Here is a 24,726-nt window from a genome sequence, read left to right as displayed (position 1 = left end):
CAGTGCTGACTTCATGCTAAATATTGTGTGTGACAGGTCCGGTGTTGAAGGACAACCCCTGTGTGTGTGTGTGTCTGACTGTGTGTGTATCATGAATAAAACATTTAATAATTTAGATTTCTGCTTTGATTCAGAATCGCATCCTGTTCTCCTGTGTTTTGTCTCATCAGATTCTTTCGAAATCAATATTGTTTTTTTTCTTCTCATTTCCAATGTGCGTCTTATCATCTGGTCTTGTTAAGCTATGTTATGTCTAGTGGTTTTTTTAACTTTTGATTGCTTCATAGTGGAGCTTTCGTCGACATTCCTGCATCTGCGTTTTCTCCAGAGAGAGTGAAAATGTTGTGGGGGTCCAACACAATGGTGCGTCCGTGTGACTGACAGGACGAGAGTACCTGTTGCTGAAAGGCAACAATGGCCATGACCACGTATGTGGACGTCAGAGACAAACAAGAGGCAGACTCGGTTATAGAAGGACGACGATAAATGAGCCGGGTCTCTGACGGTCGCTCTGGAGTGTATTGAGCTGATATCACTGCCGTGTTAGTCGTCTGTCACTCGCCTCGGCTCCTGTAAGAACAACTTTGAGGCGACTTTATCAACAAAGACAGCGACGCAGGAGTCACCTAGAGTGACCCGCAGGTGTATTTGCTGTAGTTACACCTGGAGCTGCTTGGACATACTGTGGTGATAAACTCCTTTTCTCTTGAGGTCGTCAGGAGTCCACACAGCTGCCGAACGTTCTCTTGCTTCTTGTCCACACTCTGAAGCAACCAGTGTGTTGAAGCGTGAGATAAGAGTACACTTAACCCTTGTGTTATCTCAGGGTCAAGGTGACCCGAAGGCCCAAAAAAACAAATGTGTTTTTGCTATCCTTTGTGTAGTCTCTGGGTTCACCTTGACACAGAGTTAGGGTATAACAATGTAGGGGAGGTGTGTGTATTAGCAATAATCTGATTTTATGATAAGTATCACGATACAGTGGCAACGATATGATGTTTGGTGATACTGTAGGAACAACAATATATTTGCCTCTGTAGTACTCTTAGTACTCTGGTATCGCATAATCTACAGACAACGTAACTCTTGATGAAGTCGTAACTGGTTTCATTGGTTTTGAAAATAAAACATGACCAGCTTCAAGAATCGACAGTATCCTCTCGTCCTCAGTCGTCACCGGGATCTCACGGGATTTCATCGTTCCTTCAGCTGCGGAGGACATAATGACTGTGGCCATCTAGTGGCTGGAAGTTTAATAGCAACACAAACTAGAGTAAGTTGCATGAATATTTGCATTTGAATTGTAAATAGTAAAAAAAAATAATGTATAGACACTTTATTTTTGTATTAACCATGAAGAACTATGATACAAAGAAATGATTTGAAAGCCAAAAATGTATGTGAATAATCAGTGCTGTTGAATATTAAAGCAGCTCTGTGCGGTTTGAAGTCGAGCGACGCCATTGGACTAAAGTTGTAGTGTTTAGCCCGACTGGAGACCACATTTCCCATGAGCACTCGCTACACGTCGCAAAAGTTGCCATGTCCCGGTTTGCAGATTGGCTGTATGAAGGATGGATACAGATGAGGTAACGAATCAGATCGTGGATAATGAAATATGATATGCGGCTTTGTAAATAAGATAATTTTAACATTGTTTTTGTACCGTAATTTAGACCAGGGTCACAAAGCACTTAAACAATCAAAACAATAATCAATAAAGTATATACTTTAAAGGTCAAGATATAACTAATAACACAACAGGAGTTACAGAAAATCAAGGAAAAGCCTGAACAAATAAAAACGTCTTAAGATGTTTCTTGAAGGAACCATGACAAACTCTGGACCTCCCCAGCCATTGAGTAACTCACTCTGAATTCCAATACTCTCGGATTATATAGTGATCTGTACTTTCCCCTAATGAAGACCAGTGATTCCAACAGTCGCGATGCATCTGCTGGATGAAGATGCTGCTCGTCCAGCGTCAGTGACTGTAAACCAGAGACGTGTTCTACGATCTGACCGGAGAGTTCACAGCAACCTTTTGGTTACACACACTGTGGTGCACACATGTCAGCTGCTGGAGAATGATGATGTGCATATATTTGCTGATTTAGTGTTGCGATTTCAAATCTCACAGGTGATCAAACAGTTTGCAGTGAGCAAACACGGCTGCAGATAAAAAAAAAATCAACTGTACATGCTTTTAACCATGAGCAGCAGAGATTAAACACGCACACCAGCACTCGCCCACATCACACATGTGCACTCGCACAAAGGTGAAGCTCACTGGAGGTAACAAGTGTCTTGTATATTTGACCCCAATAAACCACAAAACATCAAGTCGGCTGTATTTATTGAGTTTCTTTATACAGATTAATATGGACTTTAAACTTGACATGGGATGGATTATTTTGTTTGGTTCTCTGACGATATCAATTGAAAGTGAGGACACAGGTCAAAATGTTATAATTAAATTAACATTATAATATTATTAAAATATTATCAGAGCAGGTAACGAATATAGATGAACCTGAAACAAATGTGTTGATTAAATGAATCTAGACTGGCTGTAGAAAGATAAACTGTATTTGTTGATTGCGTTTATATGAGAGGAAATCTGTATTTGCATGTATTTATTATTTATAAACAACACAACATCCGGAAAAAGAACAAACAAGAACTGAACCAGATGATAAAAAATATTTTTTTAAAATAGATTAAAAAAAATATATATATACATTTATATAAGATATGTAAATATCGAATGTAAGATAATTTATATACATTAATGAACAACATGTGAACAGTTTTTTATATGTTGATTAGTAAGTCGCGGAGAAGCTGGTCATAATGCCTACGTCATCAAGCTTCCCGGACTCAACCAAACATGACTGCATCAATGCCGCTCTTGTCCCGCCCTCTCCACGTCCACGCACAGACGAGTTAAATCCCTATCTGCCCGTTTATGTAGCTATAACCGCGCAGGAAAATATTCTATCATGACTTCTAAAATGAAGAGTCTAGACCTGGCATTCGCGTGGACACACGTTACTGTATCATGCTGATAACGCCCATTTTGTGATGTGTCAATCAAAGGATGTCTTCCGGGTTCGGTTGAGAGGTCGCAGTTTTTCCACGTCAGTGTGTTTACCAGGAGTTGATTGACAGCCACGGGAAGCTCCTTAATTCATTTAACAATGGATCTTTTTAGGGACTGTGTGTGAAGGAGCAGTTCTGGGGTATCACGCTATCATAGAGGGGAATGACTGACTAAATATAGCTCGATTATTACTGCATATCGAACTTCTGTTCGACAGCTAGCTGCTAGCTCGACGAGCTAGGCAAGGACGCCTTTTCTAAAGTGAGCCGTGACAGCCAGGTACGTTTGAAATACTTGTAGATAAAGTGGTGTTTTATCTGTGTTGTGCAGCTCGAGGTTCACACGTGTCTGTTTCCCTCGATGTTAAACGCAGGACCCGGTGAGCTCGGTTCTGCTGTTAGCTGCTAGCTTGTAGCTGTCAACACCGGCTTCTAGGCTAGACCCAAGTCAAGTTGACGTCTGTCATACTTTCCCTAAGTTACCTGTTAATAACACCTTAACAATTGATAATGACATCACTTGGACCGACACTTAAAAGCCTTTTGTCACAGACTACCTGACTACCTGTTCTACCTGTCAGTCAAGGAGACGTCTTCTGTGTCCCTGTCAGCCCCGTGTTTTACTTATCTATTATCTATCTATTATCTATCTGGTGTTCGATGACTGAACCATGACTGGACCATTTGTGTCTCTTCTTGTCATTTTCATTTGTATTCGAGTGATGTCCTTCTGATCCTTAACCCTTAAAGTTTAAGCCCAGGTGTCCTACAAACATTTCATGTCATTATTGAGTTCAACCCCCAAACCAAACATTTGAACTCTCATGCATCTCTGAAAAGTTTTTACTTCGGTACTATTGAACAAAACACCAAATATCCAAACTCCATATAAAATGTATTTAATGTATCCAGAAATACACTGCGGCAGCCTTCAAAAGCATGTATAGGTTTAAGTTAAAAAACAAATTGTCTTGATAAGTAAACATTATACATCCATCCATCATGATGCTGCTGGACATCGTGTCACCTAATATCTTTGGCGGTGTGTCCCAGGTGTATTTTGTTTCCAAATAGAATCCCACATGTTTGGTGGATTAAACCATTCTATAGTCAACCATGGCTAACAATAAGCATTGATTAAAATTTAATGATTTTTGTGCGTCGATCAGAATTAAATAACTGTAGTTTTCTGTTGCACTGCTTCCTTATAATCCACATCGTCTTTAAATCTTGTCCAATGTCAATTATATCAGTTTAACTTCAACAATGTTTTTATGTTAAATCAATGGCCCATCCTGCCTGGACAAACCTTATCTTTACCAGTTAATCTATATCAAAACTCCTTCTTTGGTCCGTGTAAATATATCGGAATACAAATGTAAAATCTGTTGTCTGTGATAGCTTTGATCAGTTTGAGGGTCTAGAGTTCACACTGTAACCGTCATTGACTCTGGGTTTTTGACTTTTAGCCACAGTTTAACCCTCTGTCTTCCACTGATATTAGTTAAACGTTCCAGTGAAGTGTGTGCGGGCATGACGTTTCTGATGATGGTCCAACCAAATTTAACCTTGGTGGATCCCACTTCCAGGACTGACAAACTTATCACTTATTTTTGTAGCTTAAGGCTGGACTATTACATATGAAAATGTGTTCAATTTCTGTGAATCAGAATTCATACCTGAAATACCTGAATAGTTGCATATTCGCAGGTACAATTAAATAAAGTATGATTGAAACTATTCAGCACTAACTATATCCCAGCTAGTAGAGGAAACCATATTTGTCGTGACCACAGCCTTTTTGCTTCAGGACTTCATACCTGAGCCTTTGTGATTCGTGCTTATTTATATGACAGCTCAATCATCTATAAGACTTTAATTGTGTTCCAACGTGTCCTTGCAACGTTACTTCATCCTCTCAGAGTCGTGAATAGGCTTCTTACTGTGAATTTGAGAGAAGGCGAGTGCAGCCAACATGCTTTCACGCTAGACTGTATAATCTCAGATTCATTCCCTGACACGGGAAAAAGGTTAATCTAACAATTTTGAGATGTATCGCTTCTCAAATATGGACCCGACACCTATATGATTCAGTTTGCTCATCTTTGTTTGTTTTATGCATTACTGGGCTCATAGAAAAAGTATCGTCCTGCTGTTTAATATTCTCTTGAGGTTCGCCCAATATCACTTGAATATCTTTACAGAGTAGTTTTCATCACTGCTGCTGATGTGAGTGACTAAACAAACACTCGTAAAAACCGAATTAATCTCTTAAAGTATGGACCGAATATAAATCCTTTAATAAAGTGGTTAAAGCACAATCAAAAGTACTTAATTCTGATGTTTCATTCTTTTCAGGGGTACATTCTCTCATCGACTTTCATCCGTAATTGGCTTTTCCACTTGTGATTTTATTCTTGGGTAACTCTCATAATGTCTTCTCATGCTCAGGTAGAGTCTCCTCTCTTTGTCGTTGACAGCAGGATGGTGGACAAGAGTATTTACATCGTCCAGGGAGAAATCGGCACCGTAGTTGGCGCGATCAAGAGGAACTCGAGATGGAACACGCATACGACACTGGTGAGCAGAATGTTTTCCTCTCTGTTGCAATGCCATTAGTGTAGATCTCATTTCCAAGATTGAACAGTTGCAAATCATTTTTTCTACAAATCTAAGTTGGGGGGAAATGTTTTCCTATAGGCATATGCACTCGAATCTACTTTTATAATGTCTGCTATGGTGGTTGTGATCTGTTGAGTGCTGTTCAATGTGGATATGAAGAATGACAGTGGTCTCAAAAAAGGGATTTAGGGTCTTTTTTTCATGTGACAAATCAGAATCAAAACTTTTATTGCCAGTGTTGCAAACACCACACTGTATTTTTTTTTGTGGTGGCAACATAAAATCACATATAAATAATAAAAAAACGATAAATAAAAATAAATAATAAATACATTTAAATAATAAATGGATTCCCCAATCATCTGTATTCCTATATGTAGTCAGAAATGTACTAAGGTTTTATTCTGACTAAGGCGGATGTGAAAGCCTTCAATAGTCTTCAATGTTGGACTGTTTATTAGCATCTTATTCTTGAATAATTAATTTTGATGTTCATGTCATATTCAGGATGAAGAACAGGACCCACTGTTGAGCAGTTTTGGACAACTCAAGGATCTACTCAACAACATCAAAGGTACGTGTGGTGACACCGTTATTTAAGTTATTATGGTGACAACAGGACTGGCCACAGAAAAATTAATGATCAATTCCTATCTCATCTAAAAGTGTAGATGGCTGTAGTGTTACAGTCTTAAAACAATAAGATGTTAGTTAATATTGATCAGTCTCAATAATGCTACAAACACTAGTAGAACCTTGGATTATGTAGTTAGGGTCTTCATTACTTCACTTTTGTGAAGACGGTTTGTGAAGAGCTCCAATCATAGCTGCCCAGCTGCAACTTGCATCTGTGCCGCCAACCGTCTCACACGTATCATCCAGCATAAGCCTGTTTTATTTTGGCATCAAAACAAGTTTTTATTGGACTTTTTCGTGTCTTTCTCTGGCCACATCACATTCTCTTGTAAGTCACGTTGTGTGAACCTGAAGTGAAGCTGTCACTGGGTCCTCCCTGGAGACCGTCTCTGAGGAAGATCCTGCATGTAGTCATGCCTTTGCAATGAGACTCCTGGCAGCTTCTCTAGCTGCTGCTCCAGTTGTGAGGGCTGATCCCCCACTGCTGCCAGCGCCTCCGGGGAATCCCTCTGCCACTGCAGGATGGACAGGTGCTGCTGCTCCAGAAATCCTCCACACTGTTATGCATAGCTCTGTCCAGTCCGCCACAAATCACCACAAGTACTTGGAGAACCGCCGCACAAGCTTTTTGGACAATATCCGAGTCCAAGTTAAATAAAGCGTGGGTCCCAGCGTTTCCAGACATTTCCATGAAATAATGAGTCCATGTCAGCGACGTTTGACAGCTTTGTTGCATCCTTGAGCCCGAATCCCATGTGCCTCCGCCTCGACCCTTTTATCCGGCTCTGATGAGGCTGAAGCGGTCATAAACAAATATCCAGCACCTGACATGTTGATCAATTTGTTTTGTTTTGACCACAGCATCACTGTCTAATGGATCGTGTCTCGGTGCAGAAGCCACTGTTGTGGGTGGGCCGTGCGGTGCTGCAGCTGTCTGCTCATTGAAAGCTGCGTCGGTTGATTCTCTTGAAGGAAACTATTCTCTCTTAACAAAAAAGACATGTCGTAAAACACCACTTAAGAAGTTCAGTTTCTCAAGTAACTTGCTATTAGTTTTCTACTTTCCCTCGCCCAGTTGTGGACTTGGCCGGGGTTTGTCGGCCCCTCGTGATTGACGGGCACATGTGCCACCGAGCTGGAGCGAGGAGCGATGCAGCTGGAAGTATATCATCTGCAGTTTGAGTTGGGTAAATTTAGCAGGGATTCTTGTCAAACTGAGAGATGGATTGTTCTGGGAAAGGAAGTGTTTGCTCTGTTTTCTAAAAGGAGGGGAAAAGTGTCTGCCATTTACATGAGTAAGTGTTAACCTCGAAAGGCATTCGAACAAACACTGGCCCAGTTGACGGGCCAGTGTTGGACCATATGTTGAGATGCTTCAGCTCCACCTTGGCCACTATATACGAACACGCACTGAGCATGTTGATGATGAGACCTTTGAACAGCTGTAGATCAGCACTAGATTGTTGGTGCAACTGGAGAGAAAATAATAGTTATTCAACCATTCAGAGTCCAGATTTTACAGTCGCATAGAGGGAAAGTCAAACAGGAAGAAGACAAAGTGCAATAAAAAGAAACTCGCCAAGCTCGTGGTTCCTCTGAACAATCCAAGCCTTTTTTTCATACTTCCACAACAGATAAAGTGCTACAATACCGTCTTTATAATTCAACATTTGACAGATTTACCTACTTTTTAAGCGGCACCTGGAGGCAGTTGGGAAGCTGTTATCGTTCCCAGTAGTTGTCAGAGTCGTGTTTGGTGTGAACAAACCATTACAGCACATGTGCCTCGTCATTTTGAGTGGCCCGCGAGATGGTTCACTCCAAATCAAAGCAGATTCTTCTTCATGTTGGTATCACTTCTATTAGGAGAAGATAGATAAGGATAGATAAGGAACAGAGTATTGTCGTCAACAACAGTACAGAGACTTACAATAAGGGTACAACTGATGTTGAAGAAAAGGAATTTTATGAAAGTGTTTGAAGTAGAAAAAACACAAATATTTAAGATAGATTCAGCCATGAATAAAAACACAATATCTCATAGAGACTCATACTTTCTGTTACAGTTTAATAAATAAAGATTTTATTTTGCCTGCACAACACTTTGTGTGATTGAGTTTGAAACCCCTGCATTAGTGAGAGTGTGAGTCAGACAAAATGAAATGAAGGTTGTTTGAAGAACTAGCATTTCAATTGAAAAAACGTCAACAATCAAATATCCTGGTTGTTTCTCTAGTGACATTTGAAGTCCCACGATAATAATGCTTCAGTCATCACAGTTCTGTCCTTCATGTTCCCCGATGTACACGATTAGCTCATGGAGGACCCGGGTAATTATTATAGAGGTGAGCATAAGTTAATGAAATCATCCTCCACAATGTTCCCTCACAAATCCACAACTGCCCCCCTGATATCTTTCTCCGCTGCTGTGCTGCCGATTCCAGTCAATTAGAGGTGTGCTTGTGAATTTAGTTAGTCTGTGGAGTGAGAGGAGAAAGCTGTCAGTCAAAAGGCCACACCGCGGCGGCGAGGAGCTCTAAACCTGTGTTTGTATGAATAAAAATAAGGGATTTAGGAACAGACGGTTTCTTTTGCAGACTTGTCAAAAAGCTGACCTTGCTGAGGCAGGGATGGGGGTGTCAACGGAATAGTAGGATAGAAGATTTGAGAAGATGAGGCTCAGTGACTTACACCACCGATACAGATGGATAGAATGAAAGGAGAAATGGAACAGTTTTCTGAGCAGTCCTCCCGCAAGTTAATCTGCCAATGATTTAAACCAACAAAAGTCATGAGAAGGATGATAATCTCACACCAGAGATTATTCTGTGGACACAGATTGTTGAGAACGGCAAGAATAATGCATGTATTGGAAACAAGGATATGACAGTCAAATTTTGAAAAAATAAAGTCTGTGCCCACCCTAGATTGTAGCTGTAAAGAATGTTTATTTAACATTATGTATAAACATGATGATCTTTTAATGTCCTACAGTAAACTAGTGCTGCGGGAAAGATGAGGTTCTCGCTGCTGAATGAGAAAACGTGGCCCTCGGCAACGCCGGTTTGTTTTTCCCTCCTGGCCTCACTTCATATAATCTATGTGTTACTGACAAGCTCACTAATTCATCACATTTTACTGCCATGTCAGTCATCGGGAGAGAATGCACACATGATGCCTGTCTCCGTCTCATTTCAAGGTCAAGTGTGTGTGTGTGTGTGTGTGTGTGTGTGTCCTCAGCTGTGGTCAGGCCGGCCCAGTTGGGGCCTCTGGGGTCACAGTCTGCGCACTTGGGAGCGAGCTGTGGCCTAATGCCCCCTCCTTCCTCCGCCCCCCCTCTCGCCGCCACCTGATCTTCACACATATATCACCCCCAATTGAAGTGGCAGCTGGCAAATGCCGATCAGAAAGAAACCGTAATTCATGTCACTCACTCACTTATGCAAATATGTTTACTCAGGGTGGCATTCGGGGCAAAGAGGATCTGGCTCATGACAACCCTCGACGTGTCTGCCTCTTGACCCTTCACTCTTGTAGTTTAACCATGAAATCACCGGCGTGATCCGCCGCCGTGCTTTTGGTGCTATTTTTATGACCCGGTCAGACTCTGTAAACTAAGTGGGACGGCTTGTCACGTCTATTATTGCCATCTTTGATTTGGTTACTAACGACTCCGTGACCGCCCCTCCCGACGCTAGTTTATTCTTTATACATCCTGTTTTTTAAATTATTGGAATAAGAATATCAAACTCTTTGTGTATGATAAAAATAAAATTAAAATGCATTTTGAAGATATTCCCATTTTAAAATTCAATTAATATAAAGAAAAATATTTTTAATATATAAATTATTGAAATAGTTTATTCCCCAAAAAATTAAAAGCTTAAAAAAACAGTATTTGTCCAGTGAAGATAATCATCAACTCATAATAGAAAACTTGTTATTTAATTGACTTTTCCTGCTGCTGTTCATGTAACGCTCCACACACTCGGGGACTGACCGTACTTAAGGTGAACTTTCAATGGGTTGTTTCATAACATGATCTGTACAAGAGTTTAACTTTAGACCTCCATTAATAACGAACATCCCACCGTGTTGACAAAGACCATCATTGCTGCAATATACTAAGATGTTGCTGGTTATCTCTGTAGAAGTTAGTCTCACAATCGTAGCGAGTTTATTTAATCAGAAGCCGTCTATTGCTGGTTAGTAGCTGTAAATCTGCCCAGTTATCAGTGACCTAACCAGGGACTGACAGCGGGGGCTTAGTCGCAGGCGAAGACGGGATGCAACTGTTGTTCTGTTTCAGAGTCTCTCAACAACTTGCTGAGTAGATGAGGAGTCCCAGCAGAGGGCTATTAATCATCCTGGCTCGGGTGTCTGCAGGGTGGGTCAAAGAGAGGAGAGGGTCGAGGTGCTGTGGTGGAGGATCAGGATGTGCTGACAGGAACAGTGGGCAAGAAATGGGCAAAACAAACTATCCCCATGTTTCCAAAAATGAAGGGAAGATGACCCTTTCATGAGCATGTGCTTCACATTTCCACTTAAGTACACACTGGACGGGGAACTTTTCGCTTATTATCATCACATTTACTGGATGAGTGCAGTGGAAAATTTAACTTTCCGCGTAAATTTGAATGACTAAAAGTTGGTATCTTCAGTGAGCTTCTTCAGGCTGCAGCCTCACTGATCTGTACTGTATTGTCCGAATAAAATATACTATCAGTTATTTTTACTATTTATTATGACAGCCAGATAACAAACAATACACACTTAACATGGCGAAATACTCAACCATAAAAAACATCTTAAAACAGCTGCCGTTTTTAGTCATAGATTTAGTTGGAGACTGCGAAGGCCGACTTGAGCTCTGCTGTCACCTTTGGTTAGCTCGTGAGAATTGACGGTGCTTTGTAAATAGGGCTTGTGTTTTAATGTTGTTGAGCAGGTTTTTATGAGGTGGTAATTTGAGTGCAACACCAACAGTCTCTGGTTTAGTCCAGAGGGATGGAAGTCAATGGGTACTACATGTTTCACATTGGAGTGATAAAGTGGAGCAGATCATGCACTGTACACGATAATATATATTAAAAATATAATGTTTATTGATATGATATTAATCATTTTGTGTCTTTTAACGTCATCACTGTCAGTAGAGAAGTGGTTCATCCCTGCACTTAGGACTGTTAACAGTGTGGTTTTGGGATCATAATAAATGTTTAATGTCAAATTCTAAGGCTCTTCTTTTAACCACAAGAAACGTATGAAGTCTGTGATCGATTAATGCTGAACTAGGTTGTAGAAAACATAAGAAGACTTCAGTCCTAAGGTCAGCTCTGATTTTAAAACCACCGCTGACATTTTGATTTGTCTATCGACATTTTAATGACAAACTACCACGGAGGGTATTGACAATTTCTGCATGTGCCAAGTCTAGGTTTTCAGTCCGTGTTAATGAGTGGCTGTCTAAGTTTAGCCGCCATGCTCAGCAGAGTTTGTGACCCCATGAATTTTGTTGACATGACCTGCAACATTTGAGGGTGTATTTGTGGTGCGTAACGACAGCATTCTTTCACAGACCAGCACATAATCTGATCCCCCAGTCAACACGCATCAGTGAGTGAGTTATAGGTGGATTCCAGAAAACTCAGTTTCTAAATGTTTGTAATCAAAGCAGACCATCGCCTCGAATCAATCGTCTGTAAAATAGTTTAATATGTCTCATGTCCATTCAAAGCTGTCCTCGGTCAACATTCACCTCATGTCTCACGTTTGCTCTTGGATTTTATAGGACTATAAAAAAGAGTTGTATATTTAAGACCATGTCGCTGTTGCGAAAACAGCCCGGATAATGCACGACACCCGGTGTAGGATAGTACCATAATACATTACACAGAATTTTTGGCATTTACCATCCTCCTTATTGTTTTGTTGTCTTCTGCGTTGCCATGACGGCAATTGTAAAAAGGTGATTACAAGAAAATGGACGACATGCAGGTGCTGCATTGACAGTTTTTACATTTCAAAAGTGAACCAAGTTCATTTGAGGCTGAGAGCCCTTCATTGATAGTAGTAGTAGTAGTAGTAGTAGTAGTGGTTCTGTCTCAGTCTCTCGGATTGTGAGATGGTTCCAATGTCCTCTCAACGCTGTTGAGAAAGAACATTATCCTTGAGAATGCACTTTGGCAACAGATCTGGCGTGACCAGTTGGGGTGTGTATCACAAGAATCTGGTGTTATGTATTCTGCTGACGGGGCAACTACAAGATATATAGCTACACAATAGGAACAAGGATATTTTTGTAGAATTGTCATGTACTTGACTCTGGCATCGCAGACTTTACAGACGGAATGACGCTTGGAAAAGTCATAACTTTCATTTGTTTTGAAACCAAAATCGGCTTTAAAAGCGGCTGGAGTCGACTGTATCCTCTCGTCCTCATTCATTACCTGGATCTTGTCGAATGTCACTGTTCCATTAGCTGTGGAGGATGTAATGACTGCTGCCACCTAGCTGCCGGAAGGTTAATTGCGACACAAAAATAAACAAACATTTTTAATATTTGCATGTTAATTCAAATTTAAGACTCAACTTGTTTTATTTTATTTACTATTGAAATATAAACCCTAAAATAACTAACATGTGATTTGAAAGCAAAAGTAAACATTTATTTCTAATAAATATCAGGATGTGTTCAGTGTTCAATAAAAACCTTTTAGACATTTATCTTCAATATTTTTATTCACTTTTTGAAGGTGGAACTCGATGAAAGCTCTTGGTTTACAGGCTAAGAAAGAGGTTGCAGTGGAGTCTGTTGTGGTTCAAAATAAGGGGCCATATTAGTATTGCAGAGAGGCAGTGCTTTGCTGTCTAGCTTGTGTGGCGCTCGCATCCTTAAGCCTTGGGTGCCTCTCTCTGAATCCCTCACTGTCTTGATGGACTGGGTTAATAAACCTCTCTGCAGCCATCCCTCTCAGACACACACACACACACACAAATACACATGTGAGGTCTCCTGATAGATGCAGCTGCTTGTTATTTCATGCCCCATAAGGGTGCTGTGACCACAGACATTTTAATACACATATCCAATTAGGTAAGCATTGAAGTGTACGTCGAGCTGAGGCTGTCACACATCAACAAACACCAACCTACCACGGCACCTATATTCAGTACTCTAATTAGAAGGTATATTTTGCAAACTCACTTGAGTACCTCTCATTTTAATCTAGTTCTGTGTGTCAATCTGTGCTGTCATGTTGACAGATACAAGTCCAGCGTCGCCACATGTCCTTCAAGTGGACTCCACGAGTGGATCCGATGTCTTATCATTGGTGGCGTTGAGCTCATGACACTTACCTGTTGATACTGTCACTCTACAACTAAAGTACTTACTTACTTCTCAATAGCTGAGGTATATGTACCCAGCATTACACATTTGGAGAGGGATCTGAACAGACTCGTACAGCCAATGGCAGCCAACATGGGTCCTCATGAAGGTGTTGATTGTCCTGAGATTAAAATAAACTCATCGATATGTCCAGTGGTGGCTCCCTGCTCTGTCCAGTCTTTGTTTCAGCAGTGATCTCAAGAAGTGATGCCTCTGATGGGAACGCTAAGACTCGACAAAGTGGACTTGAGCTCTGCAGAAAAGTGACCTCTGCTTCCCTGCAGGCCTTCCTTGGTGCCACAATGTAATGGCATGATCCAACTGTCTTTACAAGCAGGATGTTTGGACTTGGACTTTTCCACTGGAAATTCTTCTAGAATTAAGAAAAAAAAATCATTTGACATTTTTTAAAGAAAACGTTCTCCTGCCATGCTGATTATACCAAATGGGTGACCCCTCAATTATTTTAATCATTGCTGCAGAAATGCTTAAAAGTTCAACCAAGACCATTTTTTTCTTGCCATTTTTCAGTACTAAATAAGCCGATCACGATCTACAAGTCGATTGCAAAGGTTATGTGCCTATTTCGTGTGAAGTAGCATTTTGTGAAGTAGGTTATATTATCAGAATTAAAAACAAATGTTATTAAGGTCCAGCTGATTGGATCATCCCGCTCCTAGTTAGAAAATGAACCAGTGGTCCAATTTCTTGGTAATATGATGGGGCCATTGAGTCAGAACAAAGACTAGTAGCAAAAAATAAGTTTATATGTTAAATGTTCTGAGTGTATTTCCTAACTTTTAATACTTGTATTCACTATAGTACTTTTACCTTTTTCTTTACAGTATGTTTGTTAAGCCATACTTGATGGGATCATAATTAATGTTTAGTCAAATTTCATGGCTCTTCTTTTAACCACATGAAACGTATGAAAACTGATTGATTAATGCTGAACTAGGTTGAACATAGGAAGGCTTCACTTCTAAAGTCAGCTCTGATTTTAAAACCACTGCTGACATTTTGATTTGTCTATAGACATGTTAATGATAAACTACCAGGGATATATGCTGCCTCATATTTTGGAGTTTTAGATCATGGGATCTTGGCTGCAGATTCGTCAATGAATGGACTTATTCCTATCAGAAACCTAACCATTTCTTGCTTACTTGCTAGCTCTAAGCTACTGTACTTGGTAATGGGTGCAAACAGCCAGGTTGACACAGAATTGGGCGTTGCCATAGACTGTCTGGTTGGGTACAATCAGAAACGTGAGGATCCAAAGATAAAGGCAGTTTTAATTTTGTATGTTCATGGAAAATGGTTTAAACTATTTTAATTTATACTCTATCATATTCCTTCAATTTATTCAAGGCCCTCCTAGCACCCATTAGTGCTCCCTCCTTACTCCCCCGCCCCCCCATTTTGAAAACTACTGACATGGGTAACATATGTTCTTTTCTAAATGGGTGATTATCACTCTGTTGTGGTTCATAATTTTGAGTAAGTTGAATGTCACAGCTCCAGTTAGTCTTTTCACCTCTTGTGTCCACAGCTGAGCGTGTGAGAGCTTAGATATCACACAATTTACAACTTGGAGGATCTTGGCGAGGAGCCTGAGTTAGTCTGACTGACCTGCAGCTTGGAGAGTGTTGTGGGGTTACAAGGGGTCAGTTGCTGCAGTCAGTGGGTGATCAGGTGAGACCAAGTAACAGCTCCTGAAAATAAAACATCGTATCTGCCCACTTGGAATGTCTCGATTCTTGAACAGTAGCTGATTTGTTGGTGAAAAGGGCCTTTAAGTTTAAATGGAAGAAGTTTAAAAGTAAGAAGTCAAACTGGAGCTGAGTGGCAGCCCCCTGTCCACGTGACACGACACAAATAAGAGTATAACTTTTCGCAATACTTCAGCGGGGATTTTAAAATGTAATGAATTAGTTTTATATAGTTTGAGATTGGATTTGTACTTCAGAAGTGATGGTGAGAAAATTGTGTTTATTTGTTAACTTGTTTTTTCAAGTTCTTTTAAAAACTGATGTATATTCTTTTATGTGACACGTGCCAAAAACATGTGAAAAGGTCTAATAAAAACGATGGATCGACAGTTAAGTTGTAGTTATCTGTCACCTACAACATGAGACTGGCCACTGACACCATTTTCTTTAAAGGTGACAAAAGGGATAACCAATTGTTTTTCTGTTTATCAGAGGTGACATGGCCAGTGGCGCAAGGGGGCGAGGAGGCCCTGTGTTGCCATAGCTAAATATACATCCCTGACAGCTCCATAATAGGTTCCAGGAAGTTCAGTCGAAAATAAAAACAAAGCAACATTTCTAGCTGATTGGCTTTGAAAGGCCGTTTTTCCTTGCTGAATGGGAAAAATGTGGACTTCAGCATTCCACGGCCGTGATGCCAGTCGGATTGGATAGGCGCAGCCTTGCGTGTGCAGAACCAGCTCGCTATGAGGGAGACACATTGCGCTGCAGAAACCAACTTCATGGGAAAGAATTTATCCACATTAAACCAAAATAAAAGGAAGAATTTGATTTGTGCGCTTCGTTCAGAATTATTCTGTTCAATAGTTCACCTTTTCTCAGCCAATCAAGTCATCCCAACCTCTTTTTTTTGGGAAAACAAGAGTTAGGAAATGAGGTTAGGAAATAATCTTCAGTCTCTAGTGTGGTCCTAAGACACTTTTCTGATTTAATGCCACATGCTCTAAATATACAGTATTATGCTCTTTAAAAAATAGAGTTGCTTTCAGAACCGTAGCTTTGTTCCATGTGTTATCATTTAAATGTCCTTGTGTTATCTATTTATTTCTTTATCTTCATCAACAACAATATAAACGATAGTATTTGTTTTACTATAAGTTAAAGTCTGGAAAGCATGTGCTTGAATAAAACATTGATGTCACTTTCTGAATCAAATGTGGACATGTTATTATTATTATTATTATTATGTTGTTATGGACATGTTATTACTTTCATAGTTGTTACTGTCAATTGTTTGAGATTGTACTATTATGGTCTGTATACATTTAAATTTTTTTTTTTTTTTTTAAGCCATTGTTATTTATATAAGTTTTTATTTAAACAAAATAAGTTTTCATCTTTATGTTTGCAGACAAATCCAGTCATTTAATTGATGATGGGATCTAAATAATTTCTGCAAAATTGACCACAACAGCATCAACTCAAACAATGCACTCATCTGCTAAAATATCTACAGTAGTTACAAAGTAAAAAACAAATAAGCAACAAACACCGCATCCTCTGATAAACTAATCGTCGTGTATTACTCGTCTTCACAAATCAGCTGTGACGCAGTTAATGTGGAAAAGACTCTTTCTGGGTTCACCAACCTTCTTAACTAAGTCCACACTCATGTTTTGAGATAATAATGCAGTCTCTGGACGGTGTCCCATTTACTCAGCTGTCTGACATTAGCCGCAGTATCAGTAGTGTAGCCACTTACCGGGGTGGGTTTTGGATTACTGCTCTTCTGGAAAACACCCATTTAGAATTCATGTTTGTATTTGAATTTTTTCCTCTTGCCTCTCAGGTTTGGTCAAATTATGTGCTGAAAGATGCTTTATGACAAACTGTGATGGGGAGGGGAGTGCACTTTATCCACCAGTTGAGGGGAAAGGGCTTTTTTTGGGGGGTCCTGGTGGTGGTCGATAGACATAAGGAAGAGTAGAAGTCTTCTGTTATGACAATTAGATTTTGAATTGGAGGATATAAAACTATCAGTTACATTAGTCATGTAATGTATGCTCTCTGTCACTCCTTAAGGTTATATTGACTTTTTTATGTATTGTGTAACTGAATATGATAGATGTAAAGTTTTCTGATTCCACCGATTTATCGAAGGCTTAGAAGACTTGTGCCTGAATGAATGGCAAACTACGAAAATACATCTGTCATTCATGATTAAAGAGGTATTGTCGGAGGGTGACCCCTGGCCTTGTACGCTCTTAAACCCCACCATGTTGCCCCCGACTTCCAAAACGCTGGTCCTCCTATGGCAGACATGTGGACCCACTGGGGAGTCATTTATGACAGTTGTCGCCTTGGTCTGCTAAGCCAGCCCAGTACATCTCCTCGCACTCTGAGCGGAGCAATTCAGGGCCCCAGTGGGGATAAACCCGATAGGCTTTAATGTTTCCCCACCATGGTGCCCGTGTGGCATCACCGGTTAGAAATGTCCCCTGTAAACTTCTGTTGTGTGAATGTCACAACGTTGCCATGGAGACGAAACTCACGAAGGACTGTGCATGTGTACATGTGGCGGATAGTGGTTTGATGATATGTTGAACATTTGTTTTTGATTCTAATTATTGCTGGGGGTGGTGGCCTTTGGGACTGATAATATTATAGGGAACCTTCAGTGACTACCACTAGTAACCTAAATAAAACTTACCATTTGTTGTAAATACAAATGTAGACACTACTGAATAAGACCAGACTAGGTGTCTCCTATTAAGGTTATTAATATGATGACCTCATTTGAACATCTTATTTTACACCTTGATTTTTCAGAACTTTAAAGTTATTCTCTTTTAAAATTCTAAACATTTTTTTTTCCCCTCATAATGGAAATATTCTGAAAACCATACCCCATGGAAAATCTTGACTCTCTTCCGTATGCGAAAGTAAAATGTCAAATGCTTCATCCGGTATAATCTTTCCAAGGTGTTCCACTCAGGGACGGAGTAGATCAACAGTAATCCACTAATGAAATGACAGATTATTTCCTCAAGTAATTCAATCTCCACTGACCATACATCATTCAGCCGCTTGTATCCACTCTAGGATTTAGTTCATCCCAGAACTTTAGATTACAAGTGGTGCTACTGTGGGGGCTCCAAGTTTATGCGTGTTCTAAACCCGCTAAACAGCACATTGTCCTGCAAGTGGATCATCATCTAGGCTCTTTTTTGGCAGCCGTCGACATACAAAATCAACTCAGTAATGCGTTTGGGAATGGACTCACTTGCTGCAGGCCAGCAGGGCACTCACTGCATGACGGTTCCTTCGAACCAGCCACCCCTCCAGCTGAGGGTAAACTGAAACAGCCCAGATTAGTATTAATCCTTCTTAATGCTGTGGCTCATAATATAGTCATTAGGTGACTTGAGACTAAGCTGTCCCACCTAACTGCGGCGATTTATTAAACACACACAGAGGATCTGCTGTCAATGCTCTGTAGGTATAAAGTGAGCATCCGTGTAAGTGCTCTTCTACCAGCCTATTAATACTGATGAGCTGAGAGTTGACATGCAAATGCAGACGCCACAAACTCAGGGTTTCAACATGCATGATTTGAATATGATGATGCTTACAAGATAAATACAATCCTGTAATAGCTTATCATATCTTACAGGATGGGATGTAGTTACTGATTGACTGGGAGACTCGGCTTTGTCTTGTCTATTTGTAGTGTGTCGTCACAACAGCCTTTTCACAAACTACCAAGCAATGACTAGTTTATACAAACGCTGATGAGATCTGCGCTCAAAATAGTTCCGTATATCTTTTGTATTTGTATATTTGTATATTGTGTATTTTCCAATTTAAGTTTTATCTTTGCTAATGTTTTTTGTTTCATTTCATCTCCTTATTTCAATTTAAAGAAAGATTACTGTGTGACTGTGAAAGACATAAATGTGGCAACACATCCACAGTTTTGATTTTCACTGTCCTCGGTCATTTACAGAGACTCCACAGTAGAGTTTTTGTAGATGACATTCCTCCGCAGAAGGTTCCCAGTTGAGCAGCTGTTCTCCGATAGTGGCGCCAGGACAAGACTGCATGTTCAAAGTGACTGTTGTCTCTCATCTTACTTATTTGGATTCATTTAACAAGCCTTTATTGTTCTGGAACAGCAGCGTTGGAGGGTCAACAGTCTCCGTTTTTCTTTGTATTGATGTATAATTGTTACAATTGTACTCGCACAAGCATTTGAAAGTTAGATTAGAAGCGGACATGAATGTTTCTTAAAGAGTCCAGAGTTGAGATAAACCCAGAAGGCATCGTGTTAGGGTAACATCACCAGTTTGTCTTTTTCTGCCGACTCTGTGTTAGTTATCTTCTAATGGTGGCTGCAATTGTGTGTCTGGTCTCGTGTGAACACTGTGCCACTACAGTCTGTGGTTTCTGGAATCTCTGCTGCCCCGTGGGAATGGTATTAGTGCAGAACTGAAGGAGTGCAGCAGGTGAAACAAAAGAGGATGACAACACTTGTAGACAGAAACAGAAAAACACAGGCATGAACACACACATCTGTGCTTCCTCTGGTTGGTTTTGGTTCTTTTCTGATTTGGATTTTTGTCCAGGGAGTCAAATTCTATCAAGTGAGCTGTCGATGGATTGTATTTGAAATCGGATCCAGTAAAGATATTTAGACAAGGAAGACTTAAGAAAGAATTGTTTTGTTATTGAAACCATGTCATGTTGCTATCTATCGCTTTATCATGCATTTCATCCCCAGTGAACCCCCACACCCCCCCCAGGCCCTCAGGGACATCTTAACCAGGACATGCAGTGACATTGGCAAGGGTAGCTGTCAGTGGGTGGCCTGGAAATTGTGCATCTTGCTTTCCACTGTTTGTTTTTCTGGAAATAGAAGTGATAATTTGATCCCGCCTCAGTGGAAGGACACCTTTCTGTGACACCGTGAGCAAATGCTTATGTATTCAAGTGGAATGATTTCCATCACTTAATTTATCTTTGCTTTGAGGACTTTCATTCGGCTGTAACTAAGGTGCGCCAGCTCACCACTTTCACTCCAAATGCTTTCAGATAGCCTTTCACTGTGGTAAGAGCTGTCTGTGAAACACATTACAAGACATTGGTGCCTGGCCAGCTCAGTGGTGTAGTCACACAGTGTAATAATGTGGCCTCTGTTTAAAGAATGCAGCAGAGAAACTACATTTTATGTACAGCAGAACAGGTGCACAGTGGCCGCTTAAATACAACCAGGCAGGGTTCAGTCATGAAGTCACGCTCTGTAAATGTGTGAGATTTACTGTTGTTTAGTTCAGCACCTTTTAAAGTCAGTTCAAGAAGTAGTGGTTCTCATGCAGACTGTTTAACACTTAAACTAAGACACTTCTGAGTCTAGCTGGGTATTGGCAAGAATCTAGTAGGGCTGGCGATACGACTATCTTGGCGATACGATACGCATCACGATACATGTGTGACGATAAGATACATCTCGATGTATTGCGATACTGTAGCAACAAGGATATATTGTTTCTTTTAAACAACACTTTTTCTGGCTTTTACAACAAAGAAATTGGCAAATACTTTCTCTAATCAAATGTGAAAGTGCTAGTAGGAAACTGCATCTCAAAATATTAATCAAAAAATGTAAACTTATATTAACAATGCCCAATGAAGTGCATTAACAGTCTCAAACAACATGGAGCAACATGCAATATCCAGTATCAATTATTTTTTACTTTGAACTCAAAATGAGTCCAAACATCAGCTTTATAAGCTGAGGTTAAATGTATATATATATATATATATATATATATAACCTTAGAAAAAACATATTACTTTAATTCAAAGTTATTTGATTTAATATTTTAAAATCATTTGATCTGTGATTAACACAATTTAAAAGTAAGTCAGTAAAGCGATGTTATGACTAAACTAAACTTGTTAAATGTATTCTTGTGTCGTCATTGATCGTGGAATTTAAATTTAGCGCTGACGTCACACACACTCGAACCAGTATTAAACACAAACTCTCTATTTATTTGGATTGAGGCAGATTCCAATGATGAAGTCAACATTAACACTAACAAGAACGTTTGTTATTTAAATAATATCGATACAATGCTATTGAATATCGATACAGGATCGCAATATATCGTTATATCGATATTTTCTTACATCTGTACTTCCGAGTTACTATTGATTTAGACTTCTAGAAGTAAACCAGGAATATTCTTGCTTGGCCTTGTAAAAAAAAAAACATTTTCTCAACCACTAGTTGTTTCAGCCTTTAATTTCACCACTTATTTCTTAAGGTTTAGTCCTTTTTAGTCCATTTTATTCATCATTTTGTTCCATCATATTTTCACAAGATACTCTCTTGTTAAATATGATTCTATCCTTTCATTCGTGTAGCGCCACATCGTTAACAAGCTGAAGTGAAGACATGAAAAAGTTGCTACTGTTTGTGTAATACGGCCGTCCTTCTTCAAGTGCTGAGAGAACTGCTCTTGTAAATACGGATGCTAACTATATTCCATGCAGCCCTCCAGGAATGCTCTCCTGCAGCAGCCGTTACATCCGTGCTATGAAGCATTTGGAAAAGTTTTAATTTCTCCTGGGCTTTCAAATTGCCTGTTTAGGTTGCACAAAGATATTGTTCTAGGAGTCTATAAAATACCACTGCGACCCAATGAATGACCATATGGAGCTCCATAGCGTTGTTCCGTCCTAATTGCCCCTTCCTACAAGTGTCAATTTCATTCAGGAGAACAGAGGGACTGGGGGCAGAAAGAGAAGAGAGGAAAGCGAGGGTGGGGGGGCACAGGGCTAAATCGAGCTGACACTCATCAAACTTCTCCCGACAGATGGAAGACTTTGTTCGGCCAATGAACAGAGATATTCTCCCTGGATTTCATTTAGTCTTGCTGGTCTTGTTAAAGCGTCGCCCATCTCCTCCGCGCATGAAGCCTCGGCATCCAAACCGAGAACCTGACTCTTAATTTCTCAGGCTGACGAGGTCCAGATCAATAACCATCAGTGTTTGGTTTTGGGCTGCTGCCTCGGTCAAGAGGGGATTCATCCCTCCTTCTTCTGCTGCACCCTCTCTTCTGTCATTTACTTTCTATTTGTTATCTGTTCTCCAGTTTGTCTTTCTGTTTCAGAACCTTATCTGAGTGACAGGACCGGTCCTGGTTATTGACCAACAATACACCTTTTTTCAGTTCAAAGAAAAGATCATCAATAATTGTTCATTTAACTTTGGAATGGTAATGAAAACGGCACATTCGTTTGTCATCATAACAGAAGTTCCTCATTATTTCTATTTTTCCTCTATTTTTTTAGTCTTTACTATATCGAGTCTTTATGATTATTTAGAGGTGCTGAAGGAAGCACAAATACTGTACCTGTCTTTCCATTATACACTCTCAGTGTACACTGAGGCAGCTCGGTTTGGGAAATTGGCTTTTTGTTTGTACAGCATAATAACCAGGAATATAGCTTTGGTTGTTTAGTGGCGTTGAATTAACAGGGCTGCGTTGCAGGATTAGATGACAGTGGATTCAGAATGTAGACCTCCACAAGAAACCAAATGCTTTAACCTTCAGATCGGCATCTTTTCCCATAGTGCAGTGGTCCCTGTAAAGCCATTTGTGGATTGTTTAACCAATTAAGAATTAACCAGCATATAACCTAGATATATTTTAAACATATAAATTCAAAAACTCCAAAGACTTCTTCCTCTTCACAGACTTACATGGTGAAGTGCTATCATTGTTTCCAAATGGAAAGAAATGTGTCTATGTTTTGCATGGTGATGCTGGAGATTGCAGTTCTACTGAACCATGGAGAAAAAAAGCACTGCTGGATGTCAGCTGTAGTATTTTGTGACGGTAATTTCGGCTTTGATGCGCTAGCCGGCAGAAAAACTAGCTGCCGCTCTTGTCCTCGCTGTGAGTTTACTAAAGACAATGCTATTGTTTTAACTCCTGCCTCTATTTAGCAAGCCTTGCAATAATCACGATCCACATGGGAATATTTTCGCCTTTGAAAAGTTCCAACACTTTACAAGATGTGCTTTTTGTTTGCGTTTCATTTTCCTGGTGTTTTTCTGGCCAGATTCTTGTTTTGCTGGCTGTTGTAGGACAATAAGCTCAGTTTCATCTCTTGCCTCTTCCACCCTAAGCCCTTTCTGCTCCACTGCCAATAGATGTGCATGTGTTAAAGATGGCCTCTGTTTGGCGGTAAGCCTTCCTCATCCCCAGTCGCTCTCCTGGGGGCAAAGGTTCACCCCCACCTCTCCTCCCTCTCTCTGCTGGGGTCATTTGGAGAGGTAATCCACACATGGCTAGATACTCTCACACCAGCTTCAGCAGAAACAAGGGCTCCAGCCGGGTGAAGGTAGCTGGGATTAGGCTTCTGCTGAAATGTAATGGGCTCATTTGACAACCTCTCTTTGACCAATTAAAGTGGAGCTGAGTCGGGTTTGTACTTGCTCTTTAAGTAGGACTGGTACCCCATAAACCCCGTAAATGGCAAAACAAACGGCTGATCAAACGGCTTTAATCTCGCATTTCGTCTCTCTTTTTGTGGTCAATGTCAGCAGGAGGTCAACGTGGATATCGAAGGACCGGGCCACTGCGGAGGCTGTCCTTATTTATTTCACTTCACGCCACAATCCCTGGAGATTGGGTTGAAGTACTGAGCCGGTATTTAGACTTTATTTAAGAAGATTGGAGACGGCTCTAGCACTTCTGTCAGCTGTACCTTCACCGATGGCCACCGGATCGATACAACACAATTGAGTTTTTTCAATCTTCTGTCTTTGGGAATGCAGCTATAGCACTTACACAGGGATCGCCTGTGATGAAGACTTCATCAGGATCTATTGACAGATTCATTTGAGCCCCCTCCCTCCAGCCTGGCCACATGTTTTTAACACTGTAAAGAGAAGGGACGCTAAGACCTTTTAAAAACATCTTTGACATCTGACTCGGGAGGTGGAGCCGCAAGGTTCACATTCTGGAGCAAACACTGTTTTTGATTGTTTATTATGTCTCCCACCGTGATTCTGTGCTACCGTTTCTAAATTTACTCTCGTAGCCTCGTTCTGGTCTTCAAAAGAGAAAGTGCTTCGAGCTCTTTAGATTTAGCAGAAATGAAAACAAGGCGCCAGATGAAAAAATATTCAATAACGCGGCAAGTTTGCTTTGGAAAGTCGGGCCTGAGAAGGATGATAAAAAGACTGGA

At 40.3% G+C, this 24,726-nt stretch overlaps 1 protein-coding gene across 1 annotated transcript in view; it reads left to right on the top strand.

Annotated features, from left to right (window-relative positions):
- Window positions 1–3,115: 3,115 nt before the first annotated feature.
- The window catches only part of gbf1 (golgi brefeldin A resistant guanine nucleotide exchange factor 1), a 42,963-nt gene continuing 21,352 nt past the window's right edge, over window positions 3,116–24,726 (top strand). Inside the window, exons 1-3 of the mRNA XM_087802100.1 lie at window positions 3,116–3,382; window positions 5,583–5,682; window positions 6,232–6,298. Of these exons, the coding sequence (XP_087658226.1) occupies window positions 5,587–5,682; window positions 6,232–6,298 (163 nt within the window). The 5' untranslated portion in view covers window positions 3,116–3,382; window positions 5,583–5,586. The remainder of the gene's footprint in view (window positions 3,383–5,582; window positions 5,683–6,231; window positions 6,299–24,726) is intronic.

Source organism: Callionymus lyra, chromosome 11, assembly GCF_982586985.1.
Source record: "Callionymus lyra chromosome 11, fCalLyr1.hap1.1, whole genome shotgun sequence".
Taxonomy (NCBI): domain Eukaryota; kingdom Metazoa; phylum Chordata; class Actinopteri; order Syngnathiformes; family Callionymidae; genus Callionymus; species Callionymus lyra.
This window is presented reverse-complemented; position numbering and strand designations above follow the sequence as displayed.